Source organism: Xyrauchen texanus, chromosome 23 (assembly GCF_025860055.1).
Source record: "Xyrauchen texanus isolate HMW12.3.18 chromosome 23, RBS_HiC_50CHRs, whole genome shotgun sequence".
Lineage (NCBI taxonomy): Eukaryota > Metazoa > Chordata > Actinopteri > Cypriniformes > Catostomidae > Xyrauchen > Xyrauchen texanus.
This window is the reverse complement of record NC_068298.1, coordinates 11,171,776-11,198,890: the sequence shown is the minus strand read 5'-3', so window position 1 is coordinate 11,198,890 and position 27,115 is coordinate 11,171,776. Positions and strand designations below refer to the sequence as shown.

Genomic DNA, 27,115 nt, shown 5'->3' with positions numbered 1-27,115 from the left:
ATTAAAGTAATTTATTAAATGCTAAAAAGCCCATATCAAATCAGGAGAACATACTGACATTTTTCAGTACTTTATTCCTGAATGTCATCTGTTTATTAATAATAATTCTCCCCAAATAATAAAACAAAAGACACTAAAATAGCAAGGATTGAACACACACATTTTGCTGAATTTCATTTTCAGTATGGACCTGTTGAGGTTTAACACAACAAAACAATTCCACTATTACTGTATAGATACAACAGGATTTTGTGTGAATAAGACCACCTTGAGTACTTCATGTCATCATTAGGCCTTCATTTACCCAACAGTCATGGATACATCATTTTCAATTATCTCCTCCTCAACTCTCACCCCATTCAAAAAGTGATTCCACATACAAAAAGGCACAGTCATCTGTCAGAGCTGACTAATGCTGATGGAAAACCTTGATCAAACTCTAGTTTTTGTGTAGGTGTGCACAAAAGTTTTTATCTGTTATACACTGCAATACTTAGGAGTACAATTATAACCTACAAGTACACAGCTTATTGCATTTGATTTTGGTTTATTACATAATAGCTCAACATTGTGTGACTAAACACAGCACTGGACATGTACACAATAACACGTTCACAACAGAAAGAAAAATGTGGCACACTCAAAGGACCCTATCCAGAATGTCCAGAATGCTGCTGTGTAAAAGGCCTGTTTTTCCACTGATCTCTTGGGTCACGAGAAGCCTTCCATCCGGTCGTGGCCTTTGAACAACCACTATTTCGCCTTCCGTCAGTGTGAGTTCTGCATCTGTCTTAGCGTTATACCCCTTTAGCACCCTGTGTCTGGAGAAAATAGCATTGTTCAGTCAGAATGCACCAAACACAAATTGCCAGGATGTGCAAAATAATATATAGTGTCAGAATGTTTCTTCGCATTATGACAGGAAATGTTTTTCTGTATCTGTTCGGATATTTTCATGATAAATATCTGCTGGCATATTTTCTGATGGAAAAAAAATCATGCATTTATAGATAATTTTCAACTTAAGAACTATTTGATAAGATATCATGCTTATCACACTTCCTCTTTAAGGCCCCACCTCACCTATTAGGACTGAACTGGTTGTTGATCAGCACTGGTTTCATATTTAGTGAGAGGCAGTCAATAGTGGCATGATCTTGTCCTGTACTCCTTCTGGGTAGAGGTGTTTTTGTGTCTTTAAGTACTAAGGAACTTCCATCGCGACCCAAGATGGCTGATGGGTTCCAGTGGTCCAAGGATGAGAGACCAGGCTGGGAACTGGTGGCGAGATGTCCTGCAGATGCGGGGGGTGCCATTTTTGTTGTCTGAGGCTCGTCCTGAGTCAGGAACCGTACTGACTTAAATGCCTAGAAGAACAAATACAAACCACAGGCATTTTTAATATTTCCCAGTTAAACCAGGCAGATGAACAATTTTAGGATTTAATTAACCTGAATACAATTTTTTTTTTTTTTTTTTTTTTAAATATCTGGTCTGTACAAAGTATAACTCATATTCCTGAAACACATGCAGGTGATTTTCTTTTTTTTTTTACCTTCTCTGCATTGTGCTTATGAGCATCTGGTTTAACCAGAATGGACGGAGGAGTTGTGCTGGCCTCTTTCAGGGCAGGGTCCCTGTTTACTGTTTGATATCCACCAGTAGAGGGTGCTGAGGTTTCATATGTGCGATATTGGGTCTGGATGGGGTTTGAGAATAAACCATTTCTCTTTTTGGGCAGAACAGGTGAGCGACCGAAAGTATAGATCAGCCCCAAATCCTGAGGAGGAGGATGAATGCTGAAGGTGGAACTTGAACTGTAGCTTCCATTGAGAGGCAACCCTGAAAAAGAGCAAAGCAGAAGTCATCAGAACATCAGACTGAACACAAACTGTATTCATGCTGGTGCCTTTTCCATTTTGAAAAGGCGATTTTAAGTGACACTTCAAAGTGTTTATTTAAAAATTAATTTAATACTGATATTTGTATGAAATAAACTCTACCATGCAAAGCACAATTGTACTTTGGTTTTACAATTTAAAGGGATAGTTCACCCAAAAATTAAAATTCTCTCATCGTTTACTCACCCTCATGCCATCCCAGATTTGTATGATTCCTTTCTTCTGCAAAAAACAAATGAAGATTTTAAAAATAATATTTTAGCTCTGTTGATCCTCACAATGCAAGTCAATGGTGACCAGAACTCAGAGGGTCCAAAAATGACAAAGGAGGCATACAAGTAAAGACTCCAGTGTTTTAATCCATGTCTTCAGAAGCAAGATAATAAGTGAGGGTGAGAAACAGATCAATATTTAACTTGTTTTTTACTCCACCTTTGACCAGTCTCCTCCAGTAGGTGGCAGAATATGTAAAAGTGTAGATTTACAGTTAAAGGACTTAAATATTGATCTGTTTCTCACCCACACCTATCATATCACTTCAAAAGGTATGGATTTAAACACTGGAGTCTTTTGGATTACTTGTATTCTGTCACCATTCACTTGCATTGTGAGGACCAACAGAGCTGAAATATTCTTCTAAAAATCTTCATATGTGTTCTGCAGAAGAAAGTCATACACATCTGGGATGGCATGAGGGTGAGTAAATGATGAGAGCATCTTCATTTTTGGGTGAACTATCCCTTTAAGACTGACACCTTTCAACAAAATATAAGATAAAGAGATAAAATAAGAATACATGTTTATTGTCTTTCACAGAGTTCCTTTGCTCAAACAAGGATGTCATAATGAGTTATGATTGTAAAAGGGATCACACATCACCTGGGTACACAACCTAAACTTTAAAGAGATGCATAAGGGATATGTCCATCAAAATGCCCAAATACACATCATTTCAAATGCACAATGTAAACCTATTACATTAGTAATGTCAAATTAGTTTTAGTTTTGTGAATTGCATTTGTACTTGTAAATGTAATTAAAATGGACTTTTGCTTTAGTAATATCATTAAGGCCATTTTTGTTACATTCATTCTTAAATATAACTGGGCTTAACTTTTACCTCACATGGATGGCATTTGTAAAATTGCATAACCACGCGCCCCGGAAACCTGTCCATATTTCTAAAAACTCCCATAAAAAATGCCTGTTAAACTCAAACCTAAACTCAAATAAAAGTGTCAAAAAGTAATTGGATTAGATTACACCAAAAAAGTAATCAGTCAGATTACTGATTGCAATTTTTATCATGTGAAAATTATATACCGGTATATATATATATATATATATATATATATTATTTCTGTATATATGTTTTATTAAGTAATATCAATAAATTAGTTAATTTCCACATGACATGATATTAAAGCATGTTTAACAAATGCCTGCAGAAACAGGTGTATAAAACTTTCTAATCTCATTTATTTATATTTATGTATTTGGCAGACGGTTTTATCCAAAGCGACTTACAGTGCACTTATTACAGGGACAATACCCCCCAGAGCAACCTGGAGTTAAGTGCCTTACTCAAGGACACAATGGTGGTGGATGTGGGGATCGAACCAGCGACCTTCTGATTACCAGTTATGTGCTTTAGACCACTACACCACCACCACTCCACAAATGCTAGCGCTGCACAATTATTTATCAGTTGGGTTGCTAGGAGACATCTCTAATGAGAGTCAAACCCCTGCTAAGCTAACGGGAGCGCTGCAGTTTTGTTTCCTTTGTTCCATCTTCCAAATATCAGGGAATTTAATGCATTTATAGTCAGAGATATCAATTAGGAATATCCCACATCCAACTTGAATGGAACGCAGCATAAGCGTGTACCCTGATGAAACAAAATTTACTGCAAGCAACATTTAAATCAAAAATATTATCAGACCGATTTTTCCAATTATTATAGACCTCCTTGTTAGATTCATATGAAAAATTATGATTTTTGAATGTCTGTTTGGGAGACGTTTAAAAAAAAAAAAAAAACAGTCATGCTGCAGTTAAAATTAGGCTTGCTTGATCAAGTGTCCTTTCAAGTTCTGTCTTTCATGCGTGGATGTGTTTTTAAAATGTCAATTGGTATTACTAGTTAGCTGCGACATAATATATGATGCCCAATGGCATAGGGTGTCTTATTCATTGTGAAACTGTGTTTTCTTAATCGCATGAATCACAATGAAGGCCTGGACATTTAATGCACGGCCCACCACTGAACAACACAAAATATTGTATAATTGACAGACCGTTAGTATTTTTGGTGTGTGAGCACGTAACGGAAAGCGTACATTAATTTCAACTCACAATAAGAAATTGCAAGCATTTGTGTGGCCCGCATAAAATTTTGTAAATACTCAAATGGCCCTTAAATGGAAAAATGTTTCCCCACCCCTGGCCTACACTATATGTGTTCAAATTCATCCCAAAGGTGTCCAGTGAAGTGCCATTGCATTAAAATTTGTCCTCAGAGAAATTACTAGAACAGCAAAACCTGTTAATTAGAATGGGCTGTCCACATACAGTATATTTGGCCATATAATGCATGTTGTTTTTCTCCCATAAACCAAACAGATGCTACAAGTTAAGGCTTGTTGTTTCTCACCCCTGTGTGAAGCATGCAGGGTGTGTCTCACTGTGCCCCTTCCCTGCTTCCAGCCCTGCTGCGGTGCTCTTCCAGGCCCGGCAGATGACATCATGGGCATTGTAGCTGAAGGGGCGTCGGCGTTTACTCGGTCTAGGGCCAGGACAACAGCCTGGGGCTTGTGTTGGGTGTGTCTTTTTGTTGATAAAGTGCTTGTGCTATGAATGGCAGGTTTGGTTTGTTCATGAAATCTTGCAGAAGTTCTGTAAGAAAGACAATATTTTACTGTAACCATGAAATGTAATAGGCCTGCTCTCTTAAAGATAAAGGTTCTATTAAGAACCAAAATTGATTTTGCGTCTTGAGGCGCATTTTTAAAAGTTGAAATTCTTTTTAACTTGACTTGTCTTATAAATAATGTGGCACTCCTGAGCGAGATGCTGTAAACATAGTGAGGTACAGCACAATGGTAAAAGATGTCCATCTATTGCATATAAGGTACTGCAAGTGAAAAAAAATTCTTACTCCCTTAAAGATATTTTAATGAAATAAGTGTCCTGAGATATCTCTCCGGCCTCTGTGACAGCTGTAGACATCGTAAACAGCAAACAAATATGTGTCTGTGGATCGCAGACATTGACGCTTTTCACCTGTCAGTCATTTTGCCCATTCTCATTGTGTTGTATTTGAAGCAGATCATCGAGGCTATGATTCATAATGTTTGTCAGTTAAGGGTACCATTGTTCCACTGTTGAATTTGACAGCCACAGGAACAAACAATGCTGCTTTTTTTTGCTCGGTTCTTGTCTCAAAATTATCTTTGGAGGGCGGGGTTTAAAATGGGGGGCATGGCTAATTCAACGGCTCAGTCACGAGAAAGCTTCAGCATGCTAAAATCTCTTACAGCACCTTTAAAAGAACCCAGAAAGTAATAAACTGATCTGAAGAACCTATAATGTAATATACTAATTATATAGTATTCATTCATTCAGTCAACATTAGTTAAATATATTAGTTTACATGAAATAAAAAGGAAAACTAATTTTGCAGCACTTTTTAATCATGGTTAATGTTAATTTCAATATACAGAAAATGAAATGTTTTTAAATTAAAAGATAAATGAATGCATTATGAACTAATAATAATTCAACAACAACAAACAGTTGTGGTAAAAAATGTGGTAACACTACAATAAGGTTCCATTTGTTAACATTAGTTAATGCAATAGGTATCATGAACAAGCAATTAACAATCATTTTTTACAGCATTTATTAATCTTTGTTAAAGTTAAAATGCATTAACTAATGTTAACAAATACAACTTTTTATTTTTAAATTGTATTTGTATGTTGAAATTAACATTAATGAAGATTAATAAATGCTGTAAAATTATTATGTTAACTAATGTAGTTAACTAATGTTAACAAATGGAACCTTATTTATCTTATTTAAGAACCAAACATCCACATCCTTGCTGTTGCTTAACCTAAGGTGTTACAAAGAACCTTTATTTTTATGGGTGTAACAGAAACACTTTACAAAAAATTCCAACATATTAACATTAATAAATGCATTAGGTCAACAATAATTTTTCCAGCATTTATTAATCTTGGTTAATGTAAATTTATAAATATATAGTTGTTCTTTGCTAAATCATAAAACATTAGATAATGTTTAATGTACAATTTAAATGTAAATCATGTATTAGTATATGAAACAAATTGTCATTCACCAATAATAATAAATGTTCATTGTTAATTCATGTAACTATTGCTTCAACTAATGTTCATGTATACAACCCTATTCTAATGTGTCACCAGTGTAACATACATGTATTTCAACAACACTGTTACATTACAAGGAGGTGGAGAAGAGCAAATATGTTGTAATGTAACTCAACGGTTTTAACTGTACATCTCCTCACCTGAGCACAGGTGTGACATAGTTGGCTGGCAGGATGCCTACTTTGCCTGTTCTGAGAGACAGTCCACGCAGCCAGCCCTCTTTAAACTTCCCATAAACCCCCACCATTTCACCTTTCCTCAGTTCCAGCTCCTCTGAGCGATGGGGTGTATAGGAATACAGCGCTGCACACCTAAAGATCAAGGTAAAAGATCTCTGATGAAAGAACAATTTCTAATCAATGTCTCTAGGCCACAGGAGCAAGTACATAAAATGTAACACATCCTGCTAATGTAAGAAAATGGTAGCATTATGTTGTACATCTATATGACACATCTCAATGAGTGAGAGAGGTATGCTGTACACTCACACACTGATGGAGAGCTGTTGGGTTGTAGACATCTTGCTCTCTGAGGGTAAGGGGGGCGCCTGAGTGTTAATCAGTGCCATGGTGATGGTTGGCGGACTTTCACCATTCATTTTTCGATTCCTTTGCTATGGTGAGAAAATGATTTTTTAATCATCGTTTTCTCTTTAAAAGGACACAAATAACACATAAGCTTTTCAGTACTAGTGTTTGGAAATATAAATAATATATTAGTATTGTTGAACTCACAAGATTCACAGTTATTTTGCCTCTTATGTAAAACTGGTAACACTTTACAATAAGGTTCCATTTGTTAACATTAACTAACAAGTTTTACAGCATTTATTAATTTTAATTTCAACATGTACTACATTTTTTTAAATCAAAAGTTGTATTTGTTAACATTAGTAAATTCACTATGAACTAACCACTGATATATAATATAGAACTGGATTGCTTATGACGTCAAAAAATGAAGCCACTGTGCAGCCATATTGCTATGCCCAAAAGTTCCTATAGAGCTTAACAGTCTGGTTCCGGAAGTAAAAATTCCATTAATTTATCCCATAGATTAATTGATTTTCAACGATAACTTATAAACCTTTAAAGAGTCCATCCGTCTGGATGGACTCTTTAAATTATTTCAACTTCATTGTGTAAAAATTGTGATTGATTGCGGAATTCATGGTAAACGGCAACATTACCCATGGTAGAGCAGCAAAATATCCACAAACCAGAGTACTGTGTCCAATGAAACCCACGAAACGTGACTCGGAGTGACCGTGCGCTGTGAATTATGTAATCGAGTTGGTCTCCCTTCACCCTTAAACTACTTACATATTTGTACGTATCGCAATATTTTACAATAAACAGAAAATATATTGCATCTACACTTATAACCAACAGCCTAAAATCAATAGTTATATATATTCCCATAGATTCTTAATGGCATCATTCTCAATGCTTCATGGGATTGTAGTCCGTGCCCTCAGTAAAGACAGTAAGTACACAGCCTTGTACCCATGGGCGGCTCCAGGGCTGGACTACAAGGGCTTTAGCATAGAATGTTTTCCGTAAAGCCCGAATGCATTTATCATCTTTTTGTAGTGACGTCAATCAGAAGTACCAGTGCTTGGAAACATGGATATGAAAACATCTTAAATTGTATTATTTTAACATAATATTGTAAAGGTGCAATATGTCAAACTTTTCATGTAATATTTGCCTTTTATTTTTCCAAAGTGTTAACGGCTTGTAAACATAAAAAATTAGCCCTTCCTGGACTTCCTAGGTTGCCTATTAAAGCTTGTAGACTGATTTTCATGCAATGGGAGCGGGTCGCTTTTGCAGGGAAAATCCAAAGGATGTGACTTATGTGCGCTCCCGAGAGCCTTGCCTCAGACAGTAATAGATTCCCTTCCGCTATTCAACAGCGTCAACAGAGAGTCTGCAACACTAGGTTACATTATCTTAAAGATGGAATCCAGCAAACGGACGGCTCCCAGCACAACACCGACTCCTACACAAATTCAGAGTAAGCCAAAAAAAAAACGATCTTCTCTTTATACTAAAATTCAGGTTAATGTCAATGTTAATCTGTAATCTTTCAGCAAGGCAAACTACAATAATACATGAAAAGACCCATTCATTAGTGTAACGTAACTTGGTTATACATAAAATATATACAATCTATTATAAAACAATAGCACATCGATATATCAAAATTACAGTTTTGATGGAATCACATCAATACTGAATTGTGTCAACATATTTATAATGTACAGTCTTTTTATAAACATCTACAGTCATCATCCACCAAATTTAGCGAACACCTATTGATAAAGCTGGCTAGCTAGCTAACGCTGACATAGTCTATCGAATAAATGAGGCAATGGCCATGTTTCGTTTGGAAGGATGTGTCCTGCATGGTCGCATTTGTTGGCTACATACGTCATCGAGGCTGTCTCGTTTCAGAAAAGCAATTAGGACACTTCGAATGCAGCCTATGAATAAGACCTTCTTTCACGGGAATTCGGAGGATGCATGAGGTGTATCCTTCATGGGCACTCACTATAAGTACAACTGTAAAATCTATTTTCTTTTCTCTTTACATCATTATAACTCTCCTAAAATATACCTCATACATTCCCTTCCAGAGGTACTTTGTTCCCTTCTCACTCAAAGAGCTCGTGCTTGTTAAAGAGTGGTGTGTTGTCATAGCAACCATGTTACATTCCGTTTCTCCTACAAAAGGCCATTTCATTTCAACGAGGCTTGTTTAAAGGAGGACACTCTGTGTACTGCAGCCTTCAAAGGATGCGTCCTACCTAGCATGCAGCTTTCCAAATGAGACAAAGCCCATGTATCGTGCAAAGAAAAGTGATTCCTTCATTCTACAGTCTCGCATTGTCAGACCTATCCACACTTTGTTTTAGCCCTGTTCCAGCACTGGAGAGTAAAATATAATATACAGTCTCAAAGATTGTAGTAAAACAATCACAACAGTGTAATTTTAATTATGCTACATCATCTGTCAGCATGATGTTGGTGAATCACGTTCAGCCTCTTTGTGCGTTACATTATTGTTTTGGTCAATGCTTGCTCACGTCCTTATGGAGTGTGTGTGATCACGAGCAACAGGTAGATGGCTACAGTTCACTTAACGGCCACAGGTGTCATTAATAACAAGGGTTTCTGAATCTTACATACTGCACCTTTAAAGTTAGGGTAATATACTGTATATAAATGAATGATTCCTCTCTTTCTATGGTATTGACAACACCAAATACTTCTAGTCGGCAGCTGCTTTCCTACACTCATGTAACCTTTGTGTGCGCATGCAAGAAGAGAGCTTGCAGCACGTGACTGCGGCTGTGTGTCTTGGAAACAGTGTTGAGTTGGTCCATCAAGATGCAGTAAGTACCAAATATTTAGATTTATAACCCTGAAAAAAAGGAGTAATATATACAAATGTATTCGAGGAATTTGCAAACTTTTAAAGTCAAGAGCCAGGACATTTGTGTGTTTAGCAAAAATCTTTATTAAGACACGTCGCAATAAACATTGCAAACTTTAGGAGATCTAGCTATTATTTTTAATCTCTAGTACCAGTTTAGCTTGTTTACAACCTGCTTTCTTGTAAATGAACTTAAGCACCCAACGAATATATGAAAACTGTAGGCTATATAGCCATGCACAATAAACTACGGAAAGCCGAAAGGTACAAAATACTGTTTTGGTTTTTTTTTAAATCGCATTTTAAAGTAAACAGTTGAAGTCTGAAGTTTACATACACATTAGCAAAATACATTTAAACTCAGTTTTTCCACAATTCCTGACATTTAATTTAATTTGTGATGACAACGCAAATAACTTGACTTTGTTGTCCTTAAGCCATTTTGCCCTAATTTTGGAGGCATGCTTGGTGTCATTGTCCATTTGGAAGACACATTTGCGACAAGCTTTAACTTCATGGTTGACGTCTTGAGATGTTGCTTCAATACATCCACATAATTTTCCTTCCTCATGATGCCATCTATTTTGTGAAGTGCACCAGTCCCTCCTGCAGCAAAGCACCCCCAAAACATGATGCTGCCACCCTCATGCTTTACGGTTGGGATGGTGTACTACGGCTTGCAAGCCTATCCTTTTTCCTCCAAACATAACAATGGTCATTATGGCCCAAAAGTTCAATTTTTGTTTCATCAGACCAGAGGAAATTTCTGAAAAGATCTTTGTCCCCATGTGCACTTGCAAACTGTATTCTGGCTTTTTTATGGCAGATTTGGAGCACTGGCTTCTTCCTTGCTGAGCAGCCTTTCAAGTCAATATAGGACTCGTTTTACTGTGGATATAGATACTTGTCTACCGGTTTCATCCAGTGTCTTCACAAGGTGCTTTACTGTTGTTCTGGGATTGATATGCACTAAAATTACAAAGTTACTCATGTCATGCACAAAGTAGATGTCATAAACGACTTGCCAAAACTATAGTATGCAAATATTAAATATGTGGAGTTTTAAAGACTTCAACCTAAGTGTATGTAAAATTCTGACATCAATTGTAGATGTTAAAAGCATGCAATTTCTGATCTTCGAGTGTATCTGAGACAAAAGTTATTGAGACTTTATAAATAACACATCATAGTTTTATTCAGGTTTTTATTATAAAGTGTATTGTAAAGTATATTTTGATATTTCATCAAAGGATGGCCCCATATTCACAGAGGTCTGGGCTAATGTCTACTGAAGCTAGAACAGCCCCTGCTTGTACCTTTGTCTTTAAATCCGAATTTCAAAAAAATATTTGCCAAAAAACAAATTTGTGACGTTCACCTCGGAGCTGGTTGGTTTGGTACATGACGCAACTCTTTTATGAAGTCTATGAAAGAAATTAATTGAGGAAATACTTCCGGAACCCAGACGGCCGAAAAAGTGGGCAGTCACTCTATTGACTTAATAGGAAATCATGAAATTTCAGCGAGTGTGATTCAATGATTCAGACAGTAACCGATTTTATATCTGAAATCTGCATGTACAACGCTATGCCTCACACGTGCAGCTGATACGCAGAGAGGGAGACACTTAAAGGGATATGCTATGTTTAAATGGCAAACGACCACGTATTTATGACATGTATCAATGAATGTCAACAGAGCACTTCAATATGAAAACAAGCAAATCCTGGTCATTTAAGGCGATTTAGAAATCCCTGTCTGATTTTCACGTTCGGGGGTAAGGACGTAAACATGCAGATGTTACTGATTTTCCTACCTTTGGTGATCGTTGTGCTGCATTGATAGGCTGAACACCGGGGCAGGTGAATGCTCTGAAATCGCGATCAGCATCTTATCCCTAGGAACGAATATTATCCAGAATGAGCTAATTAAACATTAAACATGTCTGTCACTAGGGCGAAATGTGAGTGTTGTGTCCGGAGATCAGAGACGGCTTTTTCGCCTGTCAGACCAGACGTCAACTGATTGGACGAAAGTTGTCTTACGTCACCAGCTTGACGACGCATTCTGATTGGATGGTTATCTTACGCGGTTTAGAACGAAAAAAGTTGGAATAAGATGCAACACTTACGATCAAAACAACTGGCACAAATCTAATTCCATAGATGCAGGGCAAAGACGTGCTAGTTAGTAAAGTTGTTGCTGTTGTTTTACAGTTTTTGATGTCTTAATTGTGTTTCTTAATATTGCTCCCGGGGCCCATTAGTTGTGTTGTGAGTTGAGGATCCCCCAGGGCTTATGATTTTTATTTATTTATTTATTTATTGTTGCTTTGGTAACATTGGGTTAAAGGGATAGTTCACCCAAAAATGAAAATTCTCTCATCATTTGTGTATGATGTGTATGACTTTCTACTGCAGAACACATATGAAGATTTTTAGAGGAATATTTCAGCTCTGTAGGTCCATACAATAAATGAATGGTGACCAGAACTTTGAGGGTCCAAAAAGCACATAAGCACAGCATAAAAGTAATCCACAAGACTCCAGTGGTTTAATCCATGTGTTCAGAAGAGAAATTATAGGTGTGGGTGAGAAACAGATACATTTTAAATCAGTTTTCTACCGTTAATCTAGAAACTTTCACATCCACGTTCTGGTGTGGAAGAGACTTTCACTTTCAGCCACCTACTGGTTGGTGCTGGTCAAAGGTGGAGATTTATAGTAAAAAAAAAAAAAAAAAAAGGCCTTAAATATGGATCTGTTTCTCACCCTTCAGAAGATATGGATTTCCACTGGAGTCTTATGGGTTACTTTTGTGCTGCCATATTTGCTTTTTGAACGTTCTGATTTCTGGCCACCATTCACTTTGTAAGGACCAACAGAGCTGATATATTCTTCTAAAATCTTCATTTGTGTTCTGCATAAGAAAGAAAGTCATACACATCTGGAATGGCATAAGGGTGAGTAAATGATTAGAGACTTATCATTTTTGGGTTAACTATTCCTCTGTTCTAATTATTAATTTGAAATGATTTAGTTTTTAATAAACATGTAAATTATATGAATATTTAAGTCTTGAAATTAAATTAGAAAAAAAAAGTTTGCTCCCAAAGCCATAGGGCATCTTGATATATATATACAGGGTTGAGGAGTAACAGAATACATGTAACGGGAATACATATTTAATATACAAAATATAAGTAACTGTATTCCACTACAGTTACAATTTAAATCATTGGTATTTAGAATAGAGTTACATTCAAAAATTATTTTGATTACTGAAGAGATTACTTTGCATTAGGGCTGCACATTTAATCGAAGAAGAAATAGAATTAAACATTGTGTAAATTGTCAGATTTATGCTAAGCTAAAATGCTATTTCTAGCCATTTTACATGCACGTTACCAGGAACAATCATATTTTTTTTTAATTAAGAAAATTCACATTGGAACATAATTAGTTTTTCTAGTAAGACCTTCGATATTAGAGCAAAAGTTGCATTCTTGATAATAATTTTTTTATTGTTTTCCTGTAAAAATATGTAAAAAAATCCTTAAAACAAGATCAATTAGATTAATCTTATTTTAGAAACAACACTGCATTAAGATATTTAGGTTTTTCAGAAAATGTATTTTTAACATGTGTATTTTGTCTTAATGTACTGGCAGAGATTTTATAGTCAAAACAAGTGAAAAAATCTACTAGTGCTGAAAAAGTAATCCAAAGTATTTAGAATACGTTACTGACCTTGAGTAATCTAACGGAATACGTTACAAATTACATTTTACAGCAAGTATTCTGTAATCTGTAGTGGAATACATTTCAAAAGTAACCCTCCCAACCCTGTATATAGTTTACGCACTCTACCGACAGTTAAAGGTTCTAAATTATTATTATTATTTTAAATGTTATCCCATTTTCTCCCCAATTTTGGAATGCCTAATTCCCACTACTTACTAGGTCCTAATGGTGGCACGGTTACTCATCTCAATCCGGGTGGCGGGGGACAAGTCTCAGATGCCTCTGCTTCTGAGACAGTCAATCCGCACATCTTATCACGTGGCTCGCTGTGCATGACACCACGGAGACTCACAGCACTGGAGGCTTATGCTATTCTCCGTGATTCATGCACAACTTACCACACGCCCCATCGAGAGCGAGAACCACTAAATCACAACCACAAGGAGGTTGCCCCATGTTACTCTACCCTTCCTAGCAACTGGGCTAATTTGGTTGCTTAGGAGACCTGGCTGGAGTCACTCAGCACACCCTGAATTCAAACTTGCAACTCCAGGGGTGGTAGTCAGCGTCAATACTCACTGAGCTACCCAGGCACCCCAAACATTCTAAATTATGAAAAACTATTTGTAGAATATATTAATGATAAAACGTTATAGAAAAGAAGTGACAATTGATGTTACATATCGTATATTGAGCTGCATGGAATATACTGAATAGTAAATAGGTCTATCATCTGTATAGGGCAGCAGAGAGTAAAAAAACACACACACACACACACACACACTTTCGTACACTAGAATATTCATACATGCATGTGATATTTTTGTTTTGTCTATTGTTAACCAATTAAAATTCACAAGACGTTTGTTTTTCAGCAACTTATACTATATGATGTCCCTCGGTTTACTATGGTTACTAAGGCTAAATGAACGACTTCTCAACTGGCCAATAGCGTACCATGCTCTTAGTAGCCAATCCAAACACAGGAGGCGGCACCTAACAGAATAAGGGTGGGGAAAAAATCATGCATTTATGCTCTATGACAGTTTGGGCATACCAAGATGGCTTCTCAAACACTTACGGTGGCTTCACCTCCAGCTGGCAGTTTACCGTTCCACCCTCGATCCAGTTCTCTCTCTTTATATATATATATATATATCAGAGGAACTAACATTAATTAACAATGAACAATTGAATTTCTATTAACTACTGTAACATTAACAAAGATCAATAAAGGCTGTAAAAAATATATATGGTTCATTGTTTGTTCATGATACCTTAATGCATTTACTAGTTAATGAATGGGAGGGACCTTCTTGTAAAGTGTTACCGTAAACATATTTTTTAAAGTGTTAACCAATTGTAATATGAATATTCTGGCAGTAAAGTGTTCCCACTTTTTAATCAAACTCTAAAATCAACTACATGCAGAAAGCCTCTAGTTGATGTGCATTTACTGTTTGACAGTCGCATAAATCATAATGAAGTTTTGAGGTTAATTCAGCAATGAATTCTGTACTTTTCTTACATAACAGCAAATAAAAAAATTCTGACATCAGACACAGGGCTGACTCACATTGACACTTTTCCTTGCTCTGATAACATACTATTTAAGAATAAGAGCATGGTCTCATGGAAGAGAGTTGTCTGGGATGGATGAGATCTGAGTCATGGGTCTTTCTCTTAAACTTAAATCCATTCTAATATTAGCCAATTATGACAGCACAATGAAATAAAAGACCAGTCTGTAAGTCCTTTACAGTTTCTTTGACAATCTCCACGCCTCTCTAAAATGCTTAAACCTTTGTTCCATAATTATATCAGAGGGAGCGGGTGATTATGGCTTACAGTAGTTAGATCAGCATTTGAAACCACAAGGCCTTGGGAGTTTCACATACTGTAAAATCATTACTATGATGCTGATTTCATAATCTCTTAAAAGTGCAACTCAAGTACAACAGAGCATTAACTTAGGACACTTAGTTCTCCCTGTCTTGAAAACAGCTACAGTACATTCAAAGACATGTTCAATGATTAAAAACAATTATTCTACACTAAGAAAACTAGAAAGGGTGTAAAGGGTTTCCTGAATGACTGATCACAGTTTGATCTGGGTGGTGACCAGTCTTTTGCATTATTAGGAGACGTGTCAAGCAATAATTTGACTGACCCAAGCCAAGGCCATAGCAGCCGTGGAGGATGTAGGTACACGTCACTCTTTAAAAATTTGATTTTGTCCCCTGCACTTTCTCAAGCGAGTCCAAATGGTGTATTTGTATACAGTATTCTTAGTGTTTTGTTACTTTGGCTGATTGAGCAACCATCCAGCCAATCACAGGTGAGTTTTATGAGCCAAAACAACTCTTACATAATAGGTCGTCAGTCAGAACGTCTAATCAAACGTTCATTTCTGCAAAGTTGCTTTCAATAATACTTATTTATCCATGTTTTTTTTTTTATCTGCATTGATGTTGATCTAAATGAATAATCTAGAGATGAGGAAAACACTAATGAGAGTAATTTATCAGCATATCATTCTTGATTGGCAGACAATCCTTCTTTTAAGCACACACTGTAAGTGTAGTTTATATCAGTGCCAGATTCTTCATTAAGTTATACTTTATACATTATGTTTGTGAGTTAAATGTATGATCATTTCTTTTTGCCAATTAAAGCAGATTACTTAATCTGCGTTAAATATGTAAACTGTTTTTAATATCAGTCATGTGTATTACTTCTCTGTTAGTGTGCTGTCGACAAACTGTAGGAAAAAAGATCTGCTGTGTTCTTAGAACACGTGCACATTTTACTGAAGTAAATAGATATGTAGACACACTTTTTTCTACATGAAAACATAAGGACGAAATTGAAACTCATTATAATTATTTTAAGACTATTATTGTTGTCTTTTGATTAAAATCATGCTCAACAACTTTATTCCCACATTGCACAAGCACAGAGTAAAAAATGTAATTGTGCACATGCACAAATGTCATTATTGTAATTGATTAAATAATTTATTCAGGAGCAGCTTGTGCTCAGTCTTTTTTTGTCATGTATGAAACAGAAGCATGTGCTTCACAAGATGCCCTTTATTTTTGCAGCTAATTTAGCCAAATTTTGCAATTAATTTGCAATACTTGAATCTTTAAAATGCTACAAATAAGAATATATTACTTATATATTAATATAACACTTATATCTTACTAATATATTAATATATACTGTAATATATTAATACTGCACTGTAGCACTGACAGCTATGTGTCTCCCCCACACACACTTTTAAAATGAATGCTACACCCTTAACCCAAACTCGTAAGTCAGTTTCCGATGACATCTTTGGTTACCTATTTGTTTGTCTACTTATTTTGCATTCTGGTGAAGTTCAGATTCAAAGTCTGCTCTGTTAGCTGGGTCACTGGTCATTCATTACAGTACATAAAAACTAACCATGCACTATCATACAGCAAAAGCATTCAAAAGCAGATAGAAGCAATCTCCTTAATAGACAAGTTCACACAAAAATTAAAATTAATTAATTATTTACTCACCCTGATTACATCCCAGATGTAAATGACTTGAAAAATATTGCAGCTCTGTAGGTCCATACAATACAAGTGAATGGCAGCATAAAAGTAATCCGTATTATTGGTTTAATCCTTGCCTTCTAAGCGATCTAATAAATTTTGGATGAGACCAGACCAAAAAAGTAGTAACTATGATTTTGGCAATCATAATTTCAAGCTTGATTACACTTCCTAGCACCAACTAGTGCTCTGTGCATGCGTCAAGCACTAGGAAGTGTAATCGAGCTTGAAATCATGATTGCCAAGATTTATAGTACAAAAGGAGTTATATTTTGATCTGTTCTCACCCAAAACCAATTGGACCGCTTCAGAAGACATGGATTAAACCACAGGAGTTGTTTGGATTACATTTATGCTGTCTTTATGTGCTTTTTGGACCTTCAAAGTTTTTGTATGGACCTACAGAGCTGAGATATTCTTCTTAAAATCTTAATTTGTGTTCTGCAGAAGACAGAAAGTCATACACATCTGGGATGACATCAGAGTAAATGATGAGTGAATTTCCATTTTTGCCAACTAGTTTACATTAAATTAATGCTGCCTTTATGTGCTTTTTGGATCTTCAAAGTTTTGTCACCATTCACTTTCACTGTATGGACCTACAGACCTGAGATCATCTTTGTTTGGGTTCTGCAGAAGAAAGTCATACAGTACAAATTTGGATGGCATGAAGGTGAGTAAATGATGAAAAATATTTCATTTATGAGTGAACTATTCCTTTAAATTACATTATTTAAAAGAAACATTCACTCAAAAGTGTACATTTTGTCATCATTTTCTAACCCTCATGTTTTCCTAACCCCCATTCTTCCATGAACACAAACGCAAATGTCAATACAAATTACTGGGGACTGAGGCAGTCAAGCTCCAAAGATGACAAAAAGCAATATCATTACTATAAATGTAATCCATATGAATTGTGTGCTATACACATTACCCCCATGTTTGATGTAAATTAATTTAAATGTAATTTAATCTTACGTGTCTTGTGACCAGTTGTCATTGACGTGCTACTTACATAGCACAAATGAGATTTGAGAGCAACGAAAGAACGGAATGATTTAACTTAAGTCTGTTCTTCACTGAAAGCTTTTGTATGGCTTCAAAAAACGTTTTTGAATTGCATGAGTCATATGGACTTCTATTATGATAGATTTATGGTGCATTTTGTGTCATTTTTGGAGCTTGACAGCCCTAGTCCTCATTCACATTCATGGAAACGAGTGACCAGGACATTCTGCTAAATATCATCTTTTGTGTCTCATGGATGAAAGAAAGTCAGACATGTTTGAAAGAATGTAATGTGAGTAAATAATGACAGAATTTCATAGAGTATTTTCCAGGCAATCAAAAGAACACTGCCAAGTCAGAAACAGTGGGCATGTTTCCGGTGACTGCACACAGTGTTGCACAACCTGAAGAAAAACACAAATCATGCAAAAATCCAGTGTTAACTGGCCCCTGGGCAGGTCATAATGTAAAGCAGAGTGGCTCCTCTCCCCATGCTGTGATGATCTCCTTGACTTCTATTAATGACACAGCTGATAGCAGGGGGAGAGAGAGTCACTGCACACTGGAGAGAAAGGAGCCTTTCAACTAGATAAGAGGAAAGTGTTATGTAACCCAATATGAGTCATGAGCTTTCACAGCGGCAATAGAGAAAGGGGCATTTTTAGCTCGCAAGCATATTGGCCTCCACCGATGCAGGAAAGAATCTTACACTGACAGAGGGGAGAATAATTTTTTAACTATTTTAAAGAAAAGATGAGAATATGCAGGAAAGAAGCATTCATTTTTTATACTTTAGCTGGCACATCAAATACAACAATAATGAATTCAAAGCTTCATGTTTGTGATTTGGCTCCCGTATAATACACATAAATACTTTTCCCCCGGTTTTAAACTTCTGGTGTATAATTGTGAGGTTAAATTGAGTTTTAACTAGAGGTCGACCGATTAATCGGCCAATTTTTAGCATTTTTTACATAATCGGCATCGGTCAATTTCCAAGTATATCAAGCCGATTATTAGGCAGGCGCATCTGTGGGCAGCCTAGTGTTGTTGTGGAACACGTGTTCGATGCACGCTGCCCCTAGAGTCATTTTCCAGCAGAGTGAGCAGACCTCATCCAGTGCCTAAGGAAGGAGCTAAGTTCCTTGGAGAAAACAGTAAGGATTAAATTTGTATAACTTCTTTATATTGAATTAAAAACTTTTGATATTTTACTGCCAACTTCGAGAAAAAACGCGACATGACATTCGGCTACTTTGGATATTGATAGCGTAGTTGAAGTTGCATTATCACAGCAGAAGGGTTGCTATCATGTCACAATAAGTAAGCAAGAATTTTGCAATTACAGACAGTGAATCTGAGACTTTTATTTGTTCTGTTTGTGTGTCTTATATTTGAGAGGGTTGTCACTCAATGCAGAGAAATAAGTAATAAAAAAGATACCAGCGCACTATAGGCTATTAAAGGACTGGCTTTGGTAAGCTCGGAAGTTACCGGTTCTGCTGTCGGTACTGGAGAAATTAAGAAAATACATGTATTATTGCTATAAAGAGAAAGTTATTTTATCTCGCCAGCCATTTCTATGTATAATAATATGAAACCATTTGTCTGTGATGCAATTTAGCTATTCGCAGTCAGAGAGAGAGAGAGAGAGAGAGAGCGAGAGATCTCACGCACAGCGAGCACAACACAGCCCAGCTTAATGAGTGACAGAACTAAACATTCAAACGTAGCCTGGTTTAGATCTGTGATATTAGTCTGATTTTATTTTATATTTCGCCTTCCAAAGATTATAAAAAGAATATTTATACATAAGCCGCATTCTGTCTAGCACAACTTCCTTCCCTTCACAGCGGTGCACTGACATTTCTCCCTAAAACTCAACCTTAACGTCAGAATCAGCACGATCGGTGATTGTTGTAAAATGCAGTCTAGCTACTGTTGCTAAATTGCGGGACGCGTTTAATAATAAAAAAGAGCGCAAGAGATACCGTTCCCAAGGCGGCGCGCGCTCCGAAACACACCGCAAAGAGACAAGCAAACTATAGGCTACTTTGGGTTTCATGTGCGCGTCTAAACGATCAACTATACACAAAAATATGTCAAAACGACCGACTGGGAGATTCACTTAAACACAGTTTATGTCTTAAATGGACGTAATTATGGAAATAGTTGGGAGAAAATATGCTGCATCAGGAGTCTATTAGATCTGAACTCTGTCTTAAAGGGGAAGCATCCTAATAAACATGCCGACGATTGAGCCATTACTGCGAATCAAACAACAAAAGGCAAAGAGAAAATCACTTACAGCTCTTGAATGAATAACTTCTGCATTAATAAGCATTAATCTATCTATGATAAACTATGCAGTGTTATTTTACAATTGATAACTAGATTATTAGATTTCTTTTTAGACCACACCTGAACAGTAATGTTAGTGGACCTTCCTGAAATTAAATCACTGTGCCTATATAATGTTTATCTTTGTGTAATATATATATATATATATATATATTATAACAAAAAGAACCGTTAAGAATTGAAGTACCGGATCGATAAGCAGTATCGGTAAGATAGTAATACCATTAAAACCTTAACGATACCCATCCCTAGTTATGCCTGTGCTTCTCTTGGATGCTCTGAATATTGGATTACGTGTCTGGATTGCCCCTTAATTAAAGCAGCATTTGGATCTCAACCTTCGTGTCTCGGAGCAGTTCGTAACACCTGCTTTGTTTATTTAATATATTTGTTATACATTATTTATACAATATGTTTTTACATTATACATTTTTAATTTAAGTGTTAAGTGTTCAATAAATGTATTTGTTGAGAAATTTTGTCTATCTTAAGTAATAATTTGTGTTACATTTTATCTTACAAATAAAAGGTTCAAATAAGAGGTTAAAAACAAGCACAAATCGGCCAAATATCGGCCAAAATAAATCGGCTGCATTAATCGGCCATCGGCCGACCCGGATTTCAAAAGATCGGCATCGGCATCGGCCTGAAAATACCAATATCGGTCGACCTCTAGTTTTAACAAAGAGATTATAATTATTGTTCCTGTTTTTCAGGAAGGATCACAAACAGCAAAAATAAACATTGCCTCACTCTACCAATATTAACTTCTCTGACAGATCAACTCTGTTTCAACATTAACAAATCTGAACTGGACATGAATGTGAACTTGTGTTTCATCATCAAAAAAACACCCTGTTAAGCCAAATCACAGCATTGCATGAAAAAAAAACATGCTTGGCAAGGTAGTCACAACAATCATCATTCCAATACAAATGAATCAATGTGAGGCACAAATGTGAGTTCTCACCTTAGGCAAGCTTTTGTGAGAGCTCCTCGAACGTGGTCTGTTGAATGTTGCAAGTTGTGGCGTCTTGCTGTAGGCAGAGTGTGCGTTGGAGCTGATAAGAGCTGGCCGCAGGCTCTGGCTGAGAGGAGGGTAGTTCGGGCTGTTGAGGAGACTGGTATTTGGAGGCCTGGCTGGCTTAGTAGATGTGCCAGAGAGCTGCCTATGGGCGATAGCATCCGTGTTAACCTTAGTGCCGCTCTGTGGGTGTGATTCCACAGAGTCCCTCCTTTTGCATTTTTCTAGAAGCTTGTGTGCCGCTGAATTTGGCTGTAGTAGGAATACACAAAGTGCATTAAAGGAAGCTGAGGTGAAAAATGAAAACACTGAATCTCTCCTGCCTAAACCACTTTACATGATGCAAATCCAGCCCTGAGATTGTCAGTAAGGAAAAGTGGCAGCTCAAAGCTATTAGTCCCACCTGCTCACCTGAAACTTACTATTCAGCCTTGAATTAAATTGTCAGGTGCAGCTGCCAGGACCTTAAAATGGACTAGTGCTGCACACGTGGGCTGCACACGTGGGCAGCACACGTGGGCAGCACGGCACGGACACTCCCCCACCCCTTCCCCATGATGTGCTGCTCTGTCACCACAGTAAAAGAAAGCATTACTATGCCTTCACACCTGGCTAGTCACTATCGAGGTGCCAGATTGAATGAGGCTAGTGCAACATTGAGTGTTGAAAGGAGGGCCGGCTGTTTTATCTCACTAAAGTCAGATATAATCCAGCACACGGATAAGGAATGGCATTCCTATCTGAAGTTTAATTATCCAGCCGCACATGCAGTTCAGTGAGGCAGCAGCATCAGAACAATGCACACATCAGTCACTGCACTGCAGTATAGCAGGCTCACTAGCAACATCTAAAAGCTTTTTATCATACTCCATAAGAGGCTGCTGACACCACGAGTGCTAAAAGATGAGTTCCTTTTGTTTCGGATTTAATTGCAGCATTAAACAGGGAAAAGATAACGGGACATTGAATGGATGCCCAAATAATGATGAAGAATTCACGTCACAAAGCAATAACTGTATTAAATGAGTGATTTCATCAATTATTATTGCATAAACCCTTAGGCCAGTCCTACATGTAAATCTACTGGCAAATACTTAAGCAACTTAAATTAAAAGTTGAACTTGGGTGAATCTAATGAAAATTGTCAAATGTCAAAGTCACATTTCATCCAAAAATCTAAAGAAAGAAGAAAAAAAGAAATGGCTTCATTTTGTTTATGCAAAATATGATTAAGAAGTGTTTGATTATTACATTGATACATTATTGTCATGACAATTAGGCACCAAGTCATAATACTTTCAAATCAGGTTCCTGGGACCCCCAGGGGGCCTGAAGGGGGTGCTTGGAATCTGCTGTAAATTTCTTTCTTCTTTTTGTCATTACTGAATTGTCATTATTACAATGTTATTCTGCTTTCTAAAACTGGTTGGAAATAATGTAATCACAGTTTGTAATAAAACAAATTTGCATATAGTTTTGTGTTCAAATATATATAAATATACTGCATATTTCTAGAACATTTGACTGTTACCTTTAGCTTGCTTAGGGAGGGAGATCTAAGGCCATCATCTCTAAATGCTTTGGAACAACATTTCTTGTGAAAAGCATTGTCATTGGCATCAAAAAGTTTGAAAAACCCCTGACCTACTGTTTTGAAAAAACTGTAAATTAGTAAAGTACAATTTTAGAATCATGTTAGTATTTCTTGTGCTGTCTTAAATGTGTGAAGTATGGTGTTTATTTTAACATCATACAACATCAAACAACATAAATTAACTTTAATTATCACAATTAAAGTCGGTACTGAATTATTGTAATGACAATGTGATTATTTCACATTTCAGTAATAGAAATTTGGAGGGAAATGTGCTTAATTATTAAAGTTTTGTAAGTTTTAACCAGGATTTTGTACTGGCTAGGGGTTTATGCAATAAAAAGCTGTTGACCTCTGTGAGCTGCAAAGGAAATATTCCAATTTTGTCTCCAAGTTTACCCTCAACCCAGTTTTCATCCACTTGTTTAATAAGAGTAATGCAGTCTCCCTGTGGGGAAAAGAGAAATAACCATGTGTTGGCAGCTGAGGGTGTATGGGCATCCATTAAGGGATGTACTTAGCTTGAATCATTCTTAGCTGAAGGCATCACTTTTGATTCTTTAGGCCCATTACACCCTTAATTCAGCTCCAGACCCATTTGGACCATCTGATCATAATTTTTTTTTTTAAATACTCGAGGAGAATGTGCTTTAATGAATGCTGTGCCTGAGTCAAAACTGTTATATAATTCAAGTACTGCAGTCTAATTAACAATGGCGCTACATCAGAGAGCCCAAACTAAGCAAAGTTAATTTCTTTGCTCTCCATTTTTTAATCGCATAAAAGGGATTATTTAAAATTATTACATAATGTCAATATTTCTACTACTTTATTTTAGAAATACTCAAAATGTTGTGCTCTGAATGTATATATTTAACATATAGTCGCCCCAAATTATTTACACACTTAAATTGTGACGCATGTACATAATCAAATATAAAACCAAGTGGCATTTATTTTTAATAAAGATACCACAGGGACATTTTTCAAGCAAACCATTTAACAAAAAGATGTTTATTTGGATTGCAATTATAAAACATTAGAAATACTGTATTTACTAAATTACTATTACTAATTGGTCACTTTTTGGATATCAAACTTTAGTGGAATATGTCCATAGATAATATTATGAACTACACCAGTGGGAAACAGATCAATATTTGAGTCCTTTTTAAATCTCCACCTTCTAATTTAGTTTTTTGGCGATTCGCATTCTTTGTGCATATCGCCACCTACTGGTCGGGGCTGGTCAAAGGTGGAGCTTTATAGTAAAAAAAATTACTTTGATATTGATCTGTTTCTAATTCACAACTATCATATTGCTTCAGAAGACATGGATTTAACCACTGGAGTCTTATGGAATACTTTTAAGATTCAAAGTTCTGGCCACCATTCACTTGCATTGTATGGACCTACAGAACTGAGATATTCTTCAAAAATCTTCATTTGTGTTCTACAGAAGAAAGTCGTACACATTTGGGATGGCATGAGGGTGAGTAAATTATTAGAGAATTTTCATTTTTGGGTGACTATCCCTTTAACCCAATGTTTCCAAAGCAACAATAAATTAATTAATTAATGAATAAAAATCATAAACCCATGGGGGATCGTCCACTCACAACACAACTCATGGGCTCCATGAGAAAGAAAGAAATTAAATGGCACGAGGGTGGATTGATTATACGTGTGTGTGTGTGTGTGTGTGTGTGTGTGTGTGTGTGTGTGCGTGCGTGTGTGTGTGTGTGTGTGTGTGTGTGTGTGTGGCGTGTATTTATCACTTTATGGGGACCAAATGTCCCCATAAGGATAGTAAAACCCGAAATTTTTGACCTTGTGGGGACATTTTGTCGGTCCCCATGAGGAAAACAGCTTATAAATCATACTAAATTATGTTTTTTGAAAATGTAAAAATGCAGAAAGTTTTCTGTGAGGGTTAGGTTTAGGGGTAGGGTTAGGTTTAGGGGATAGAATATAAAGTTTGTACAGTATAAAAACCATTATGTCTATGGAAAGTCCCCATAAAACATGGAAACACAACATGTGTGTGTGTGTGTGTGTGTGTGTGGATTTCAAATGATTATTCACGGTCTAATGCAAAAGTACATGATGTACTCCTTACCCCCTGTGTGTTTTGCCCTTGTCTGGGCAGCTGAAGTTGCAGATCTTGAATGTAACTGCTTAAAATGTCCTCCTGATCCGTAGAGCACATATATTTCCCTAATCTGTCCCTCGGTGTACCCAGCGGACCCCGCTCCAGCTCGTGGAGGCTTTCTAGCAACCTCACAAGCAGCAGGTTGCTGGGGAGCTCCTCCACTGATCCTGGAACAGGAGCTCTGAACTCTGGGCAGCACATCTGATGAGGGTATGATGCTTCATGCTGTTGAAGGCATGGCTTACTGAACGTGTGCTGGCATGGTAAGACCTTGGCAGACACGTCTAAGTGCTCCATACACAAAGGACACTCCAACAAGTCCAACACAGCCAGATCCTCCATATTACAAGACTCAATCACGAGATCTCAGAACACCTGACAAACATGATTAAAGTGTTTTATATAACCTAGTTATTACATACATTTATAAAATCAACTATTTGACCACGACCACTTAAAACATGCTATTATAGACAAGAGCTCGAGTTGTGTACTTCCGTCAACACCTGCAAATCACGACACTGTAATATTGCAGACACGTGAACACCGGTGAACTACAATTGTAAATACAGACACGGTATATGCTTTTAGTTTATTCAAAAATCACTTACCTCAATTACACATACATGATGAGAACAGCTGTGTTATTGTGATCTCGTAGAAATTAGAAGAATGTTTTCAATTAAAAACATCGGACGAGTTAGCGACGTCACATCTGCCTGGTCACATTAAAAAATAAGTCCACAGAAATACATTGTCGTTTTAGTTATACACAGTTAGACATTTACACATCTCATGGTCACATAAGTATAGATAAATAGAAAGAAGTACTGACGATGGAGCGAGAAGCTTAAAACATGACTATTGCATGCAGGTGTCATTTTAAACTTTCATATCACTGCGATATAGCTGGACAAATGAGTGTCACGCGGAAGACTTTGCACAAATAATTATTAATTGATTGCAAATGGACACGTACTTATATAATATAAGTCTATAATATAATATAATATAATATATAACTTAATATTACATTTAATATACAGAAGCCTATGTATATTTCTGAAACACATTTAGTAAATATTACAGTAATATTTTGTTAAAATATTGGCTATTCAGTGTGTAGTGGTTTTCCATGTCGTAAGTGTCACGAACCCCGCTCCTCTGCCCCATCCCCGCTTCGTCGCACACACACTCACTCCCTCGACTTCACTCCCCCGCTCCGCCCCCTCGAGCTTTTCACGCTCTTTTTGCTCGCTCGAGCCCTCACGCCCACTTTGTTTCTACTCGCTCATACATGCTCGTAGGTTATCTCCCTTCCTCGAGTTTCTCACGCGCTTCCAATCCTCCTGCACATTAGTTTCACCTGCACTTGTCTCATCACCTTTCATTGTTTACATCTGCACCTTCCCCTATAAATACCACAGCACATCCGTTTCACGGGTGTTGGGTATTGTGTTTAGTTTCCCGTATCTTTGCCCCCCGCTAGTCTCGTCTAGTTCTGACCTCCTCTTGTTTATCCCTTAGCTTGCCAGCTCTCTTGTTCCCCTAGCTCCCCTGTTTAGTCCTTCCCGCTACTCTATTCTGATTACCCCGGCTTTTGACCCTACGCTTCCCTCGACGATTCTCCCTCTGGATTTACCCTGTTATGTACTTTTGCCTGCTTTATTTTTATTAAAGCAGTTTTTCCTCCGACATTGTGACTGTCTCGTCTTGTGTGTGTGTGTGTGTGTGTGTGTGTGTGTGTGTGTGTGTGTGTGTGTGTGTGTGTGTGTGTGTGTGTGTGTGTGTGTGTGTGTGTGCGGGTTACAGTAAGATGGATGGATGGATATTCGCTAGGGTGTTACTAGGTGGTTGCTTGGGTGGTCTGGGTGGTCTTT

General features: G+C 36.9%; 1 protein-coding gene across 1 annotated transcript; it reads right to left on the bottom strand.

Moving 5' to 3' along the window:
• Nucleotides 1–15: 15 nt before the first annotated feature.
• sh3rf2 (SH3 domain containing ring finger 2) lies at nt 16–25,732 on the bottom strand. The gene is made up of 8 exons (XM_052154835.1): nt 25,203–25,732; nt 21,436–21,741; nt 6,808–6,932; nt 6,460–6,630; nt 4,558–4,799; nt 1,556–1,842; nt 1,084–1,367; nt 16–821 (listed from the first exon to the last, which is right to left on the bottom strand). The coding sequence occupies exons 1-8, from the start codon at nt 25,575–25,577 to the stop codon at nt 641–643; spliced, it is 1,971 nt and encodes a 656-aa protein (XP_052010795.1). The 5' UTR covers nt 25,578–25,732; the 3' UTR covers nt 16–640.
• Between the last annotated feature and the right edge of the window lie 1,383 nt (nt 25,733–27,115).

Bases quoted from the DNA above. Each gene is read 5' to 3' on its own strand.
- sh3rf2 (XM_052154835.1), bottom strand. From the start codon at position 25,577: ATGGAGGATCTGGCTGTGTTGGACTTGTTGGAGTGTCCTTTGTGTATG. The intron at 6,631-6,807 runs GTGAGTGTACAG...CTTGATCTTTAG, and splicing joins CAACAGCTCTCCATCAGTGT to GTGTGCAGCGCTGTATTCCT. The intron at 1,368-1,555 runs GTAAAAAAAAAA...TTGTTCTTCTAG, and splicing joins ATAAGCACAATGCAGAGAAG to GCATTTAAGTCAGTACGGTT.